Source organism: Diadema setosum, chromosome 11, assembly GCF_964275005.1.
Source record: "Diadema setosum chromosome 11, eeDiaSeto1, whole genome shotgun sequence".
NCBI classification, from domain to species: Eukaryota; Metazoa; Echinodermata; class Echinoidea; order Diadematoida; family Diadematidae; genus Diadema; species Diadema setosum.
In genome coordinates, this window is record NC_092695.1 from 7723636 (window position 1) to 7742678 (window position 19043).

The 19043-nt window shown below is 37.2% G+C and overlaps 1 protein-coding gene across 1 annotated transcript in view; it reads left to right on the top strand.

The window, feature by feature from the left end:
• Nucleotides 1-3077: 3077 nt before the first annotated feature.
• The window catches only part of LOC140234628 (uncharacterized), a 41775-nt gene continuing 25809 nt past the window's right edge, over nt 3078-19043 (top strand). Inside the window, 8 exon segments of the mRNA XM_072314655.1 lie at nt 3078-3216; nt 5204-5239; nt 6300-6385; nt 6775-6848; nt 8770-9030; nt 10730-10795; nt 16025-16170; nt 17363-17486. Coding sequence (XP_072170756.1) covers nt 5204-5239; nt 6300-6385; nt 6775-6848; nt 8770-9030; nt 10730-10795; nt 16025-16170; nt 17363-17486 — 793 coding nt within the window. The 5' untranslated portion in view covers nt 3078-3216.

The window sequence follows — 19043 nt, forward strand, 5'->3', positions numbered from 1 at the left end:
AGGAGAGAGAGAGAAGGGGGTGGGGGGGGGGGGGGGGAGAGAAACCACAAAGTCCATTATGTTCATGAATTTCCCACAGTTCCGTCCTTACATTCTTCAAGTCGATAAGCGGTGGGTACAAACAGGGAGGTTTCCACCTCCCTGGTACAAAAACCCTCTACGGCCCCTGCAAAGGTTCGTTAGCGCGCGCTGTTTTTTAATCATTTTCGGAAAAACGAACTTTACATATTTTGCTTTTGAATAAACGAACCTCACTTCATTTTCGGATTAACAAAGCTTCTGAGAAACGAACTTTATTTTGTTTCGGATTATAACCTTAACCTTGGAAATAACGAACCTTATTATCTCCGGAATGACGAACCTTCGGAATAACACCACAAAATATTCGGATTAATGAACCCTATATTTCACTTTCGGATCAACGAACATCTATATAGGAACTAGGAATTTAGTGCTTCGGAATAACGAACCCCCTTTTTTATTTTTCAGATTTACAAACCTTTGGAATAACGAACATCACCCAAATTAAGTAAGGTGATGACGACATTGCCGTATAACTCTCCCATTGGCTGCGTGCACAGTGATATAGATTATGAGCATTCTTCTGTCAATGATTCAAGCAAACTCCACTCTAAAAAGCAATCGTTACTTATTCAGTGCAAATAACTTTAGCACTATTACACATTAATTAAAAAAATACAGCACAATTCATTCTCTTTCATGTGAAAAAAAAAATGATTTGGGTATCTGCAGGCCAATGGAGGAGACCTGTGAGTGAGTCAAAATAATAATTTACGTTTCTACAAGTATAACCGATACTTGAGATGATGCCACCAGTGTTGCCAGATGGTGATTTCGGTAACCAAAAAGGGTGAAATTTGGTGATTTTTGAAGTTGTTTGGTGACAAAATTTTATTCTGGTAACCAAATCAAAATTTGGTGATTTTTGGTAATTTTTTGGTGATTTTGAGACCAATGACACTAATGGAAAACGAAAGTGCATTTTGCCCAAAGTTTTCCCCTTATTTCCTGTAGAAACATAACATGTGCCCCTTTTTTTGTCACTCAACACACACAAACACTCCACCCAATATAATTTGAACATACCTGTATGTATATGTGTACGTATATATTGTTTGTTGGTTTATTGTCTTATCATTTTCTGTGATACTGTTGTAACGTGACACAATAATACTGTTCTATGTATAGCGCCTTGAGTATCTTTTTTAGGTAGAAATGAGCGCTTTATAAGAGTCTCGCTATTACTATTATTATATTACAACACATTGTACACATTTTGCATTTAGTGTGTGTGACTACGGCGCGCCGTAAATTGTACCGAGACTCGCGCAGAGTGTTTGATACAGGTTTATTGACATAAAATATGTCTCGAAATTTAAGCCTTATCTACGCTTTTCCAGATTTGGTGATTTTTGATGGCTTTTGGTGATTTTGCTCTGTTGGGACCTGGCAACGCTGGATGGCACTGCCTCACAAATCTCCCATACTTTCACACCCTCAAACTATGGAGAGGGGCACAAGAAGACGCCTGTCTTCTCCAGAACTCGCACCGAGAGGGACGTTTTTCCCCAAACACCATCCGCCCGCGGGGAACCACCTGCCTGAAGATGTAGTGAACCCGACATCACTTGACATCTTTAAACCAAAGATCAAAGATGTCACTTTCAGCTAGCCATGCCAGGACAGAACAGAAGGATTTTAACTGGTATACAATTTAAAAAGCAAAACAAAACAAAACAAAAAAAAAGTAAATATTTTTTGTGCACTTTTATGCCTCGAGTCTCATGTATGTCACGTGTGAGAGCCTACCAATTTTTTTTCTTTTTTTTTTCTTATGAGGGGACTGCATACTACAAGTTCTGCTTTTTAGCAGTCCCCTCCATTTCCAGCAATTTCGTTTCTGCCTTTACCATAATGATATTTTATTTGTATCTCTGTTGATAATTTACCTGTGTCTTTATTACATGTTACTATGTTCATCACATTGTTGCACTGATTTCCTGGCATCTGTATATGCGAACATTTTATTTCGATGGCATTATTTCCTATGGGTTGTTGTCACGGCCGTTAATTGAAAACTTGCAAAACGTTATGATTTCAAATCTTGCTTATATTATTTTGCGTTTTGGCTGTTCCCAAGGCTATCGTCTGTGACTATAATAATTCAATTCATCATAATACAGGTGTATTTTCTTATTTAAATGTAAGTAAACGGGAAGAGACTGATGTAGGTGGTCATGATAGGCTTGGCGATTTTGTTTTGTTTGTTGTTGGTTTTTTTTTTTTTTTACAGATTTTTACGAGATAAGATTTATACATATTAAGCATCGTGCATCACATATCTATCCCATGAATAATATTGCTAAATCACATATTTCTGAAAAACAAAAACCGCAATGCGTGTCTGATGATAAAAAGTTGACATGTTTGGGTGCTCTTAGCTCCGCCGTATCGGTTGTTGATATTTTTTATTTATGGGGTGGGGGTGGGAGGACGTGAGGAAAGGTCTCTCTAATTTTTATAGTTCATAGTGTATAGTTTTAGTTTGTTGTATTTTATCAGTCGGTAACATAATAGTAGTAATAGTTATACATGTAAAGTATGTTATATGGGTACTGTTTAACAACTTGATGTTAATTATGAACATTAATATTTACAAGCTTTTGGTAAATCCATTGACTCCATGTACTCTATTGTTCGATTGTATGTACCTACTGCTATGATTTTTGTTTATCAAAAGAAGAAGAAGAAGAAAAGTATGGATTACCATAGCAGTAGTCGTTCTGAAGAAAAAAAGGTTCTGACAGCTGTGTAGCTCCCTCTATCAGTAGTGATTAAACATCATGGGAGTGCGTTGTGATTGGTACGTTGGCATCACTGACCTTTGACATCCACTCTCAACCGCTGAATTCGACATGAATGTGTGTGGGTGCAGTGCAGTGGTATCGTGATGAACGGTGATGTATGTTTTGATGCTATCGTACGTACCACTTGTACGTGTACGTACTGATTTCCCATAAATTCTACAGTGCAGTGCTGTACTCTACTGGATCTGGATATCGGTCAACGCAACGACGCATTTTTTATGTAAATTTAGTCAAATAGGGCCGTAAAGTGCACAATTGCCCACAAGTCTACGTTACATTCGGAGCGCGCAATGCAGTTGGTCATCTGACTTGGACTGAATTAAACAAAGTAAGTTCTTGCAAATGAATGAATAGACCTTCTACGTTTGAATCTCTCTTTTATGTCGAACTGAATGAATCGAAGAGCATGAAGAGACTAACTTAGTAACATTACGTAAGACTTTCATGACTTGTTTATTCTAATAACCACTACAGCTGCAGCACAGCCACAGCCTGAGTAAGCTGACACTACATAGTGACAGGGCATAACGTTACTAGTTAGAGAGGTGTTGTAACTGATAGTAATAAGCAAAATCTGTGTGCAACATTTGTTAACACCACAACTGTCAATGTGGAATGACCAGACCAAGCCAAGGTCCAAGGCCAAGCATGGACATTGCATTGGGTCTTGTTACTCTTTAGTCTTAGCCGTGTGTGCAGGGCCGGGGCTGGCGGTAATGGTGGCTTGATTCATTTGTACATCCTGGTTGATATTTTGGGTTTAGAACCGCCAACAGGCAACGTGTTCATGCATTGAATCATTGCGTTGTCGTGTCTGAATACAGTAGGGTAAGGGCACCAGTATTCGGTCAGGCACCGGTATTCGGTCACTTATCACGAGTCACCAGCCAGTAAGTTCAACTGTCACAACACACGCAAATCACACTAATTCACATACTTGCACACTCATTCGCAACAGGAAACTCCCTTAGCCCCCTCCAAAAATCCATCCAAAATCCCAAATTTTACCGTCAAAAGTGCAGAATCGGCGCTACTTTCCAAAAGCGCGCGCGGATAAGGCCCAGTTTTAAGAGTATGGCCTACGGGTCGCCGAAAAAGCGCTAAAAATCGAGAAATCCGCCGTTCTCTCGCGGGATTTTTCGCTTATCGCAAGCTTGGAGTGTAATGGTATCCTCAAAAACGCAAAAGAAAAACAAAATGTCCGTACGTGCCGATACAGTGTCCCAATGTACAAGGGTTGAATGCAAGTGCCGAGGCCCCAGTATTCGGTCACCAACGGTCCCTGCAACGTCCCCGATGCAATTTTGCGCCAACAAGGTAGCGCGCGCGCGCGTTTTTCAGCTGCCTTGAACACGCATTGACTTTGAACGCGCACATCGCGTGACCGAATACTGGAGCCGATGACCGTATACTGGGGAATGTTCAAGGTGAAATATTTCGCGATTTTGTGCAATTCTGTGAGATATTTAACGAAATGAAAGTTGAGATTAAAGAAATTTGATATATTTCACATAAATTGCAGTAGATATGATGTATGTATGTATTATTTTAGTTTGAAAAATATTGCAAAAAAGCTTAAGTGACCGAATACTGGGGATGTTACCCTAAATTTACTAATACACAGGCACAGCACAGCGCAGCGTTAATATATTCTCACATGTAAAGATGTTTCAAATTCAGCTGCAACAGGGATTAGATCTAACGTTAGACGTCTACCGTAGTACTAGTAGTACCGTCTAACGTTACTTCTTCAACTTAGGTTCAAGGTTCAGCTTGTACTGTAGACGTCTAGTATTAGTAACCCCGGGGCTTTGACGATGGCTACAATTTTAAACATTGCTTCATGCTGAGTGCATACAGAACTACGATGGGTTTAAAAACAGTTTTAGCTACCGTAGCCTATCACTGATATAGTTTCAGTATAAACACGATAAACATGATAAAATACCAGTAGGAGATTCACTTGCTACATAATTTGTACAACGTCGCAACGATGTGTACGGGTACGGGCGTATACCATGTATAGTGTGGTCATTAGATTCTATTATTTTGCATAAGTTGTTGTTTTGTTTGTTTTTTTAATTGCTGCCGTAATGCTGGTTCCAGTGGTCCTGTACAAATTGGGGATAAGTACATAAGGTTGTCTTATGGGGACTAAATGTCATGATTATTTCAAAGTGCACGCAGATATAGCTATAAGTATAAAGGTCTTAGCTTTTCTATTTACGTAGGGGGGTGTATACACAATCTTTGAGTAGCTGTCCCAAAAGACCTCTTTCCTATTTCTTTCATTTTTAATTTGTGTCAATTTGCAGATGGATCAAGGCAAACTGAGGTGTTTGGTGAACTTTGTAAGTATACCAGTACTTTCAGATTAATGTAAAATGTAATGCTACTCTACAATAATACACAGGTTAACTTTCTTCTCTGCCGAAAGATTAATTGCTACCCCCTCCAATTTTTGTAGTCAAAAGAATCATTTTTGTAAGCCCCTACTACTTGTGATTTTGACCGCATCTTTTTCTGCTTTTTTGTTCATACTGTTACCAAGATACAGTGATGTGGTTGATGGACTTGGCAAACATTACATTCATTCATTAGAAAGTTTATACAATATGTTATGTATTTTGGTGGCTTTGTAGCCATTGGTCACCTTTGGTGATTTCATTTTGATGCAGGTTTGATGATTACACTCCTTACAAAGTCAATGAATACATAGTGTACAGTAGATAATTTGCGCACTATCTGTGCTGTGTATGCTAAAGACCTTGCCTAATAAACATTGGGACCCAACATATTGAATGTCTGTTATATATATATATACAACATGTATATTATCTGCATGTGTTATTTTCATTATTATTAGCATTATCCTTTGTGAGAACAGGTGTTTCCATCAGAAATAATGAAAGTGTGAATGATGTGAGATTATCATTTTTGCCACAAAGTCCAAGGTACTCACTAAAAACTCATTGTAATTTCTTCCTTTCTACAGTATGCTGTAAATACTGATGTACATGTAAAAATGTCTGCCATTTGCAGATGAAACAAAAGCCCAGCAATAGTGCTTCAAAATAGTTATAAGATGCGGTTTAGGGATAGAAAGAACCAATGTAAAAATTTGAACCAGTATAATCGATGTTAAGTATTGTTAATACAAAATGTGAACAATAATAAAAATGTTTCCAGATTAAACCGTCTGCAGTTATGGTTTAATGAGAGAAATAGTGATTATTCTGCAACTGCATTAGATATCCCTAGTTTGTTTTGGTTGCATGTTCTCTTTTAAAAATGATTTTAGACAGAGTTGAATTTGTGTATTCTATGAATGTCCAATGAAAATTAGATTTGAATTCTTTAGTCCATGGTTTGATACAAATGTACATTTTCCTATCCTTCCATTCTGCCCAGGTGAATGCTACAGGTGTCAGCCACTGCATCGAGTCCTTGCAAGAGCTGAAGGATGGCCAACACTTTATCCGCATTCTGCAAGTTATGTAAGATAAAAAGTCACACTCTCTACTTGTTATAGTTTTAGAATCTGATATCTTTTTCTAAGAAATACTGACTTGCTCCACCAAAGCATTCCCAAATCTTTTTTTTTCTTTTAATTTTGTTTTTGTTTTCAAGAAACCCCCAAACAATTTATTTATGACAGGAAACAGATAGGAGTCTAGCAGTTTCCTCATTTGGCTACCAAAAAGGTTGACTTAGAGCCTTAGCCCTTGCAATACATGAACTTTTATTTTTCTATATTCATCTACAGTCTATGGCTCTACCCCAACATAGAAATGAGTAAATATGATACTGACTTGGGACCTTTTGTGATTTTATCCTGTCCGCAGAATTTTGATATTTTTCATTTGATTTTGTTTTTCTTACATAGATGCAGTAGCACTGAAGTTCCGGACTGCGACAATTCCATTCAGCGCTACCGCTTTATCCTGAAATACTTGGAAGGTGAAGTGTTGCATGATTTTAGTACCTTTAATGGGAATGTCCCATGAACATGCAGAAATATGCAGTTACTTAGGCAACTTTCACTTTCCCTACATGCAGTGAAGATGTACATTGTTTGTATGTGTGTGTTGGGATTTATTTCATGTGGCCATTAAAGGTCCAGTTTACCTTTGGGAGCAGTGATTTAAAAAATGTTCAAGATATCACATTTGATGCATATGTGTAGGTCTGTTGTATCACAAAACAACCTACCATATAAGATTTTGGCAATAAAGCCTAAAATATAAGGCGATATCAGTATTTTTCTCAATAAACCGTAACTGTAGACGGTTTAATCTGGAAGTATTCTTATTATAACTATTGTTCACAATTTGTGTATTTAACAATACTTCACATCGATTATACAGATTCATTTTTTTTACAGTGGTTGTTTCTATCCCTAACTCGCATTTTAGAACTAGTTTAAAGCACTAATGCTGGGTTTTTGTTTCATCTGCAAATGGTAAACTATGCCTTTAATAAAGCCATAAAGGAAGTACTTACATGCTGAAATAATCAGCTACCAAGGGACCAATGACTCTACATCCGCCACAAAGGACTAATAGGCAATTAGGATAAAGCGTCTTGCCAAGGGGCACTACCACTGCTGTCACCTGACTCAAACACTACGGACCTCATGATCGGGAGTCTGTGGTCTTATCTACTTTCACTTTATATTGTAAACGCTGAATATTTTGTGAGTTTTTTTTTTATTTTCGCGAATCTTGAGAGTCTGGTGCTATTTGTGAAATTAAAAAACACATGAAAATATTAAAGGCACAATTTACTACTTGCAGATGAAACAAAACCCAGCATTAGTGCTCTGAAATAGTTCTAAAATGTGAGTAAGGAATAGAGACAACCACTGTAAAAATTTGATTCGATAAAATCGATGTTAAGTAATGTTAAATATACAAAATGTGAACAATAGTTATGATAAAAATTTTTCCAGACTAAACCGTCTACAGTTACGGTTTCTTGAGAAAAATACAGATATCTCCTTATATTTTAGGCTTTATCACGAAAATTTCATATGACGGTATATTTTGTGGTACAACAGACCTACACATATGCATTAAATGCCATATCTTGATATTTTTTTTTTAAATCACTGTTCCCGAAGGTAAACAGGACCTTTAACTCAGATCCTGACATGAATGTGCGTGTAAATGCAAAAAATTTTCTCTTTTGTACTTTGCTTCACAATCATGAATTTAGCCATTCCCGAAATTGTCGCTAAGTCTCGATTCTCGAAAAAAAAATTGACTATCTAATTATATGGTGTATACAGTAGTCACAATAGCCCTCCATACATGTATGGGTGCAGTAGAAAAATAATGTGACATGAAGTCCCAAATACAATGTGGCTATAGCTGCACTAAACTGTGTTGCACCAAATGATTTCTTGGGCAGGGCATTCAATTTCTCACCCCCCCAAACACTTGGCCACACTATAAGCTGGATATGCCTACTCTGATGACGGCTACTGCGATACCATGGGGATCAGAAGGATTATATAATTCCTTTTTATTAATCTCAGGACATCAAATCTGATCAGCAAATGAGTATGACACATTGTATGTGAATGTGCCAATGGATGATTAAAAATATAAAACTATAGGGATTAAGGTACTTGGATCAGAGAGATTAACTGTCAACTGTAGTGACAGTGGTTATCCGTGTAGGTTGTCGATATGTCAAGAATGTAAACTGTTTGACACAATTTTCTTGGAAAACAAGATTGGAATGCATTTCTGGTCTCATAGGAAAGTGGATCAAGACTTGAAAACTGTCTGGGATACAGGTTGCCCATGTACCGGTAATCACAACTCTTTCTGTACTCATACCTGTTTTGTCATAAATTTTTTATTGTTTTCCACAGGTTTTTACCAGTCTTCTCTCAAGTTCCATGTGGACTTCTCGCAGATTGTGAACAGTGCCAGCATCACGGAGCTGGCCAAGGTCACGACCCTGCTCCTCTGTGCGGCCATCCAGAGTGAAAAGGTCAAAATCTTTGTGGACGCCATCACGAACCTTGACCTCGTGACCCAGAATGAGCTGAAGGAGATCATCCAGTTCATCGTGGCCCAGGAGAGTAGCCACAAGCTGCGGCCAGATTTTGCCGATATACTGCATCGCAGAGGTGAGCGTGGTTATGTTACCTCCAAACAATTAAATCATTGTGGTTCATATTAACGTTCTGGTGGTAGGGGACCCCATCTTGGGGCTAAGATGATTTGTCATGGAGAGTGATTTGATTGGAGCTTACTGGTGAAAATGCCAGTGAACCAGGCAAAGAGTGAGAAAGTGTCTGATGATGCAGGATGCTACAGAATTATTCTTTTTCACATGTGAACCTATGCAAGTCTGTAATTTCTTCCCCCCCCCCAAAAAAAAAAGTAACAATTTCACACCATGAAAAAAAAAAAAACCCAATAGCATGCAGAACGAAAAAGCTTCTAGCCTGCCGAGATGTCCCAAAAATTTCATAAAGCAAATAAGTTCCCGTCAAGCTCACTGTGCTCTGTAGGCTGTGCCAATTATTTCACTTTAAGATTGATATGATCAAGGCATATTGGCTCTGTTATAAATTTCATGCAACATCTGTGATCTGTTCTAGTGCTAAAGTCAGAAAAGCACAATGCTCGATAGAATTTGAAATGATAGCCCAACAGTGTGAATGTCCTTGGAATTTCTTTGCCAGCGGAGAAATAGGGATTGCCCAAGGCAAACAGGCATGTGGATTGTAGTCCCTATAATTATATGCTTTGTGGGAAAATATCTGACATACATGTAGTGTCTTGTTGACCATTTGAAAACAGCTGTGTTTGAGATGTGGCCTTTGATATTGATTCGATAGTTTGTTGAACTTTTCATTTGCCCAGCTCATTAAATGTCACTGATCTCTCACATTTCACTTTTTTTTTTCTTTTCCGGAAAAAAAGAGAGAAAAATCTCATTGTGGCAACACCTCCTTCCATCTATGGCCTCTGCTCATACAAATTTGATGAAAAATTATTACTATTTTTTTTCTTGCCTGTGTAACATGGAATTCCTTTATAATCACAGAAATAGATAGTAATCATGCTTCTCCTCTGCAAACTGTTAAGAAGGAATTCAATTTCTGAAATGAACAATTTTCATCCTTGTGACATAACTGCATTACACTTTTTGTTGACTTTGTGCAAATCAATACCAGTGTCCTTTTCCCCACTACATTGTGTAAGGTGGTGTTGTGTTTTCTATCAAGGACTAAGTGTGCCTGTATAACTGTGTAGGAATAAATTGACATTGAGATTTTGAGGAAAGAATGCTTTTTGAGGAAAAGTGAAAGTGTAGTGGACATTAATCGAAAGAGCAAATGAGGAGTACCAGAGAAGCAACCTTGTGAATTCACCAGACTTTGACAGCTGATTTTAGATACCCACCAGACAAAGTGGTCCCTGACTTTAAAATGCAGACATGTATAGAGAGTGGCAGTCAGTCAAACATTGCATTGAGTTTGGCCATGCTTCATTGCTCAGTTGCGCCAATTTTTAAGAACTGCATTCTTGAAATATCAATGTCATGCTCTTTCGATGCTTTTCCTCTTCAAGTTCTCTTGCACAAGTTGCAACGGTAAATTTCAATAACATAAATCTGTAATTCTCATGCAATTCTCTTCTTTCCACTAAGTACATCATGCCCAATTTTTAGAAAAAAATCATTTTCTGAGATATGCTCTAGAAGTGACTTAAAGTTGGCATGTGACATACCACACCTGTTAGATTAAGTCTTTAGTATGAAAGGCCATTATTCTCTTCATTGAGCTCTTGAAATGACAACTTCATCCTCCTACTCAGGTACTCAACCCTCTGCCTCGATGAGTATATCTGAGTGTACTCTGACCACAACTGCTCCGACTAGAGGTATTACACTGTACCTCAAGCATACAATGTATCACCCCAGCCATTTTCTGAGTGGGCAAATGTGCATCTAGGACCGCGGTCTATGTGTTTGAAACAATGTTTAGAGATATGGACATTTGTTTTTGTTTCTACCAGAAGCCTTACAGGTCATATATCCCTTTTGCAAATGACATAAAATTTTGCATGGTTGAAGAATATTGTCTCCCAAAATCATTTATGAAATCTTACTGTAATGCACCACATAGTTTTCAAGAAAGAAGTGAAAAAACCCCCCAAAACTAACCCAGTGTTACTCCATATACGCTCCCCCTTTTTACTTAGAATAATAGTACATTTTTTTTTTATTTTTTTTTTTAGGTCGCTATAAATTCTCTGGAAACCTATAGTATTATATCCGATTCCAGTTTTATTATTCTTAGGAAAGGTCTAAATTACCTATGTACAATGTACCTCTAAAAAACACCAGCTTATGAAAGCAATCTAATTTTCAGGGTTGTAAAAGGGTCACACAAGCTTATCCAGAGCTACAGAAATAAAATCAAAAACCCAAATCTGATGTGAAACAGCTCCCTCTGATTTCTGAGAGGTCAAAGAATGTATATTATGCCCACTGAGATGAATCAAGATGCAATTGTACTCTGTACAGGAATGGGATATAATTTTTGTGGTGTAATATTCATATTCTTAGTATTTGTATGTTTTTGATTCAATCCTCTTACCTTCCACCCTAACAAATACATTCTAGTCCTCATTTAAATTCACTTCACATGCATTAGTTACGATGACAATTAGTATACACCATCCAGTCAAGGCACAATTTTGGTCATTTTTTGTTCACATTAATTGAACACAAGTCCAAAGACTATCTTCCCTATCATTTTGACTTTTAATACTCTCCATTTGACATGTCAGTGTAATAGTTTGTATCTTCCATTGTGTTAGATAAATTGTATTCATATTGTATTCATGATAAATTGATATTCTAAAGGGACTGTACAGTACTGGTTGAGATGGGGATTCATGTTCTGAACATTCCTAAGTGAGATAATGAGAAACCTCTTATGAAATATGAAAGAGCATGTAATTTTAAGAAGGATTCAACGTTTATTTGATGAAAATTGGTTTTCAAATGGCTGAGATATCCCAAAAAGTGATAATAATAAAAGGCCACAGGCCACTCCTTTTATTAGGATCTCTTTGTTTCACCTTGTTTTTGGATATCTCGGCCATTTCAAAACCGATTTTCATCAAATAAACTTTTGATATCCCTTAGAATGGCATGCTCTTTCACATCTCATAGAGTGGTTTCTGAATATCTCGCAAAACGTTAAAGGCTAAATCCTCACCTCGACCAGAACTTTACACACCCTTTAAGCAGCAGTTTGAATGGCTGGCAGCTTTGCAATACCTGCTGGGTGTAGTCCCTTAGCCACCAACATAAAACAAGCTCTTGGAAGGAAAATGTTATTGATAGGACTTCCAATTCACATGATAACTGAATTTTACTATTAGATGCAAATACAAGCACACTCACTCACACACAAATTAATAGACAAAAAATTTATCTTTCACATACAATGTACACACACAAACACATACTGTACCCACCCCCACCCATCCCCACCCCCAACACAAAAGTATAATCTAACAGATGTAGTGGGCATTTAAAAGCATACATTTTTTGTGTTTAGTTAAGTGGCTTTCAATTTTGGCTGTGTGATAATTTTTTTACAACAACACTTCCTTAATATAATCACACGCTGAAAATATGTTTGCAGTAGCTATATACTGTAACTGCATGTTTTATTCATATTGCATAAAATTGATTTGTGATTATATTGCAGCTGTAGACCACTGTATATACTGGTACACTTGATGTAACCTGGACATGCTTTTCTACAGTATGTTGCTGTTGCAAAATGCCCTTTTTGTTGGGGAGGGAGAATTAAATGGACCTTGCCTTTTGAGTGGAACTGCTGTGATTTTGAAAATGTTATTTCTATGTGAGCATTATTTATTCCAAATTTGGAGTTGAAGAAAATAAATATATATGCAGGGTATCTCCTCTTTGTGCATAGCATACAGGACTGCCTGGATTAAACTTATATTTAAATAAGTAAAGTAGAATATATCTGCAATGGACCAAAATATGGGATATCCTAACAAATTTGATAAAGAACTACAAGGAAAGATATTATCGTCCAGATTGATGCCACAATAAGTACAAAATGTGGCTTTCTTTCTGTTCTTGTTCTGTTACATCCCTGGCTTTGTTTCATTCTGGTACCAGTCTATATCATACTATGCCTTCATGATATTCACAAACAATGCTTCATTATCTATTATATCTTATTATTGCTTTTATACAGTGTTTTTCTTTGCATTTCTCCAGTACTGATTTGTTATGCGCAGCTATCATGAATTATGCAAATTGCTTTTATTTTTTTCCTTGTCATGCAATATTAATCTCTGATTTTTTTTTTTCTCTTGTACTTGTCTGCACTCCATATCAAGAGGCAACTACCATTCAAGAAAATCACATCTATGAAGTTATTAACACATTTTATTTCTGTTCTAACAATGTTCTTCATGATGAAAAAAAAAATGGGTACTGTTTTAATCAAGTCAAGTTGACATTGCCATGAATTAAACTAATTCCATCCATGACCTACATAAAAAAAAAAAACAAACAGAGCAAAATGAAAGAATGCAAAATTTGAACAAATATTGCCAACCGGAAAATTAACAGAGGATAATGTTATAAAAGTATAGCATAATTGCTGATTTTGTGGTAGGTGCAATCTTACAAATTAACTTGGTTGCAAGAACTAGTATTGAAAATTGTGGCGTTTGTTCAAACAGTAAATTTTACAGTGAATGACTAACCTTTAAATGCAAGATAGTAAATCCAGATATCATCATTGAATTTTCCATTTAAGGTGTATAAAATATTATGAAATACTGTACATGCTGAGAGTAATATTTTGCGTAATGGGACTTGTAAGAACATGTCAGGAGTGGTTGAATTTGTGATCAAAAACCACAAAGATGGGATACATAAAACAATTATGACATTCTATATGTGACATTATACATGTATGGCTACAGTCAGTTTGGGTATAATCATAGTGTAATAATATGTAGGGATAGCTCCAGCTAACATAAGTTCGATCATACAGCTGTAGATATGAACTAAGTTTTTATTTGGTCACAAAGTCGTGAGGACAGTACCCGGATTTCTTATCATCCTAATGTAAAAAAAAAAAGAAGAAAAAAACAAACAAACCTAAAAACCTATAAAAACTATTTGAACAGTACTCAATCATATTGGGGAGAATATTGTAACACTGGAGAAACAAATGTTAGGTGGTACCAGACAAACTATCTTTACACAAGAAGATTATGTTGACAGAACAATTTGCATCTATTGCCTCATACATCAGCTTTTATTTAAACATATGCAAACACCATGCACTCAACATAGCACATAAATTCACCATTATGACTTTGTTATCGCAAATACAAACATGTACATGGACTTGACCCATACCAAATTTGAATACAGAGACTCCCAATGTCGAGCGTCTCGTAAACGGGAGATTTTCCCGCCTGGATTCCCTAGCAAACAGGAGACTGATTCTGACAGCACAAACATGTGCACAATACATCACGAGGGAGATGCGTGGTGCCCCCTGTGGCCAGGGTCCAGCTCTGAAGTTATGCTCTCTGGCGCTATCTTAGCCTTATTATTGAACACTGTACATGACAGTACTTAAATTGGGCAGGAGAAAGCTAGTTTGAATGAGAGAAAATATGTCTTTAAGTTGGAGACAGACCGCTAGAGTAAAAAAAAAAGAAGATTGAACTCGGGCAGGAGAGCAGAAGATTTTGAAAAAATGGCCTCAAAGTGGGAGATTTCTCACCACAAGTGGGAGAGTTGGAATCTCTCTTAATATTCAGTTAGATTGTAGTTACAACATACAAAGTATGGAATTCCATTTTCTTTGCTCATTTTTCCACCAATAAACATACAAAGTGCTCAACTTTAGCATTGATATACTCATAGATAGTAGCCATATTTCTTGACGTTGTTCTCATTGTTCACAAGCTGCCACGTTCATTCATGGTTGCAATTCAATCACTGCTCTTCTCTGCAAGAAAGCCAAATTACCATTTTTAGGATCTGGCTTTAATATCTGGCTTCTTGTCATAAGAATGAATGATTTTTTTAATTTATTATTATTATTCATTTTTTTGACAACATTTACAGCCTTCACAACTTTTGTTCCTTGTAATTCACAAGCTAGTACATCGTATTGCAGAACATTTTGTCAGCATTGCACATTTCTTTCTCTTACCAATGTACAATTTTGTATTGTCAATCATATCTAAGACACAGTATCTTCGCATTGGGTCCATGTACATGTATGTATTAGGTTTGTTGGTGTCATGTTTGGCTTAGTACAGGGAGGTGTTCTAATTTTTTCTTTGTTGTCTTGTCAAATCACAAACCACAATTTATCTCAAATATGCTTTGAGTTTATGCCTGAAATAAGTTCTTAACTCTGTGATTGTGGTTTCTTTTAAGCTTTTCAAGTTTTTGTATTCTGAAATTAATGGAATGTCTTAACTATGCATTTAACTTTTTTTTTTTCTCCCACTGGTATCACATATGTATATGATCATTGCTCATCTTTTGTACTAATCTTCTTCACTGCCTTGATGCTTGCTTAGTCTATCTGTGTTTTCATTGTATGCTATGCAATTGCCATATATCATTTAAGGGTATGACATCATTTGACCTGTGTTATGCAGCCTTGCTATTTTTATCAGTGACAAACTGAGAGGAGAAGTCTCGGAGTTGTATCGTTTTTTGTTCGTAGTCATAATCAAATATTTGCTGGTAAATTCAGTAAGTTGTGTCCCCATGCAACTGCCAATCAACTCACTGGATTATTGATTTAATTGCTAACAACCTCTCGTTGCCTCAAAGGGGTTCTGGCATTGATTTGTTAAACATGTGCATGTATACGCATTTCGTTTGTTTTTATCGTGTACATAATGTACTTCTTATTTCTTGTGCTGAATGAATTGAATTGAATTAAATTGAATTTGATTAGAAGAGGGCTAATAAACAAATTTTGATATCCTGTGGAATAATCACACACAAAAAAATAAGTGTAATGCTTTTTGATTTGTATGTACATTGATATTTTATATCTTTTTCAGCTGAAAGTATGAGTGATAGTTCCAGTCAGACCACATCGCCTGCAGAACCAGCATCCCCCTTTGTACAATCTGGGACTCCCACATTCACCAACTCACCCTTATCACCTGTCCACAATCTCATCAACTCTCCATCCATGATTAATAAGGTAAAAACTTGAATTATTCCTTTAAAGTGTCCTGTTTCAAAGAGCAGTTTAACACAGGTAAACTTATGCAATGCTTTTAGTTTTCATTGTGTCAGCCTGGCACTGACACATTAGCTTTGAGCATTGCAAATTGAAATGTAATGATGAAATCAATATCTTGCCAATTTACTAAGAAAATAATGCCACTTTTTCATGAAACAGCTGGACGGAGGGACCAAACATATGTTTAAATTGTGTTGTGTGACTGCTTGCTCCCATAGATTCTCTGATTAGTTTAGAATTTCATGTTTTATTCTGTAGAATTACAGTCAACCTTGCTTAGGTCAATCTCGCATTAAGTCGAATAATTGACTAAGTCTAAGTTTCAAGTCCTTTGTATATTTCATTGATTTAATCTCTCATAAGTCAAATTTTCTTTAAGTCGAAGCTATTTCATCAGTACAAATACATGTAGATTCAGGCAAGTTTGTCTTTACATCAAATTCTCTTGTGGACACAAGAAAGAAAAAGTGAACTGTCTGCTGGTCTGTGGTCGCACACATTCCAGTGTTTTGCAAAATGAAGATGTATTCCGCATTTTGAATTTTGATTGATGACATGGTTTCAGTCACGTCTGTTTAATTTTTCATTCCAAAAATAAGTGCAAATGCGAGGGTGTGCATATCATGGGCAGTTTGCACATCATGGGCAGTTCGCACAAAGTGGCTTCATGACTGATAAAATAACCAGGGGAGTGTTTCATAAAGCTGTTCGTTAAGTTACGAATAACTTACGAGCAACTGGTGATCAGTTCTTGTGCTGAATTATGTACATTCTGATAAGTATAGCACATCAGAACTGATCACCAGTCGCTCGTAAGTTGTTCGTAACTTTACGAACAGCTTTATGAAACAGGGCCCAGGGCATAATTTTACTTCTCAAATTTGATTAGCAGTTTTGATCAGTGGGAAAATACTTTGAACAAAGTTCTGTACAGTCTTATGTAAACATCCAGCTACACACAGGAAATATTGTATAGTTCATATAAGAAATGCATAGCAAATTACAATGTGATACCAGAAAAATTATTCTCTAATGACTATGATATGAAGAGAGAGAGAGAAAAAACAACATATTGCTCAAAACAAGAATTAAAGTTATAGATTTTGATGTGGTTTAAACTGTGCAAAGATCTTCCCTCCCTTGCCTCCAGCTCAACAATCGCAGACTCCACGACCGACTGAGATGCCTGGAGAAAAAGCTTGCAGCCGAGAGCGCCCTCAGACAGGACCTGGAGATGGAAGTCCAAATGCAGAACAAGGAGATTGGGGTCAAAGGTAGAGCAAGCTAATGATGGTCACTTATTTCTAGGTATCTGTATCTGGATATCTCATAGGCCAATTGCTTTGAAGCCACCACACCGCCATCTTACCATGCATAAAGCTCATATGTTTGTGTACAGAGCTCACAACATTATGTGATCTTGGTAACAATCTCAGCTGGAAAATGCGTGCAAGTCCCCATAAAGTGTGCCTGGTAAGATGGAGGTGTGGCGGCTTCACTTGTTTGTACAGCATGAGTGGGGCTATGAGATATCCTGAGTGGGGCTATGAGATATCCTGATACCTCCTATAAAGATCAGTGGTAATGATGCTTTGTATGTGGTGGATGATAGCAGAGTATCATGTGTTATAGAAAGCTAAGGAAAGCAAGAGGCAGGAAATTGTGATAGTCCAGGGCATTCAAATGTCATTTCATTTCGAACCCACTTGCTTGAATCGTCATTTGGGCAAGGGCCTGAAACTTTGAGCAGGCAGGTGCCTGTTCATGTCACTTGAATTTTAAAGTGAAGTTTACTTGCCCTGGCAAGCAGGGCAAGTGGGTTAGTAGCATCCTGTAGTCACATCTCAGTATTATGTTGCCACGAGAAGGACAGGGCGTGTCAGCTTTCTGCCCTCTGTCAATATAGAGATGAGATCCCTGTGTAGAACGACACACATGGAGGTGATTTTTTTTCCCCTTTTCTTCTGTGCTGCAGTATTGATACTGCTGTATTGCCAGTTATTAAGAGGTTCTGTGCATTGAATAAAGATTATATGAAAGAGGGACACACTGTTACATGACTGAGGAATGAGGAAAGGTTTATCACTGTAATACCAGCAAGAAATCAGAAGTATAATGTATAACTTGATCATGGAATCTTGTAGTGCGTAGTACAGTATTCATCGCATAATCGGGACAGGTTGGGAGTAGCAAACACGGCCCCTTTAAGCGGGGTGCCCGATTTCGCGATGAGCACTCACCATACACTAACGGCATACAACATGTACATGTAGTGCACACACACACACACACACACACACACACACATACTGACGTACTGTACGTATGTACATGAATACACAACCACGCTACCCCTCGGAGCGACCCTCTAGCTCTCCCTGCACATGGCTTTGCTTATATGTAGGGGAGAAGAATGTTCGCGAAAGCATGTTTTTGGCAATGGCATGGATACTTATACACGGTGCTTTCGTGGCTATGCATGTATGTGTATTGGATGAACGGAGGTCAAAACACACCAGTCCGAAGCTTGCTTTGTAAGTTCGATGTAAACGACAACTGATAGGGAATCTTTGAAATATTGTTGTGGTATTTTGGTAGATTTTTTGTGTAAAATATCAACAAAATCAAAGATCGCTTGAAGAAAAATTGTCCCGTTTATCAGAGGTCCCCGCCCGATTATCCAGTGAAAATAACATGCATTAGAAATGTTTCTGGGAAGCGTATGTCATTTAAGCGAGGTTCCCGATTATCAGATGCCCGATTATGCGATGAATACTGTACCACATTTATGTATTTGTGTATGCTTGTGGTCAAGGTCTTATCATGCATAA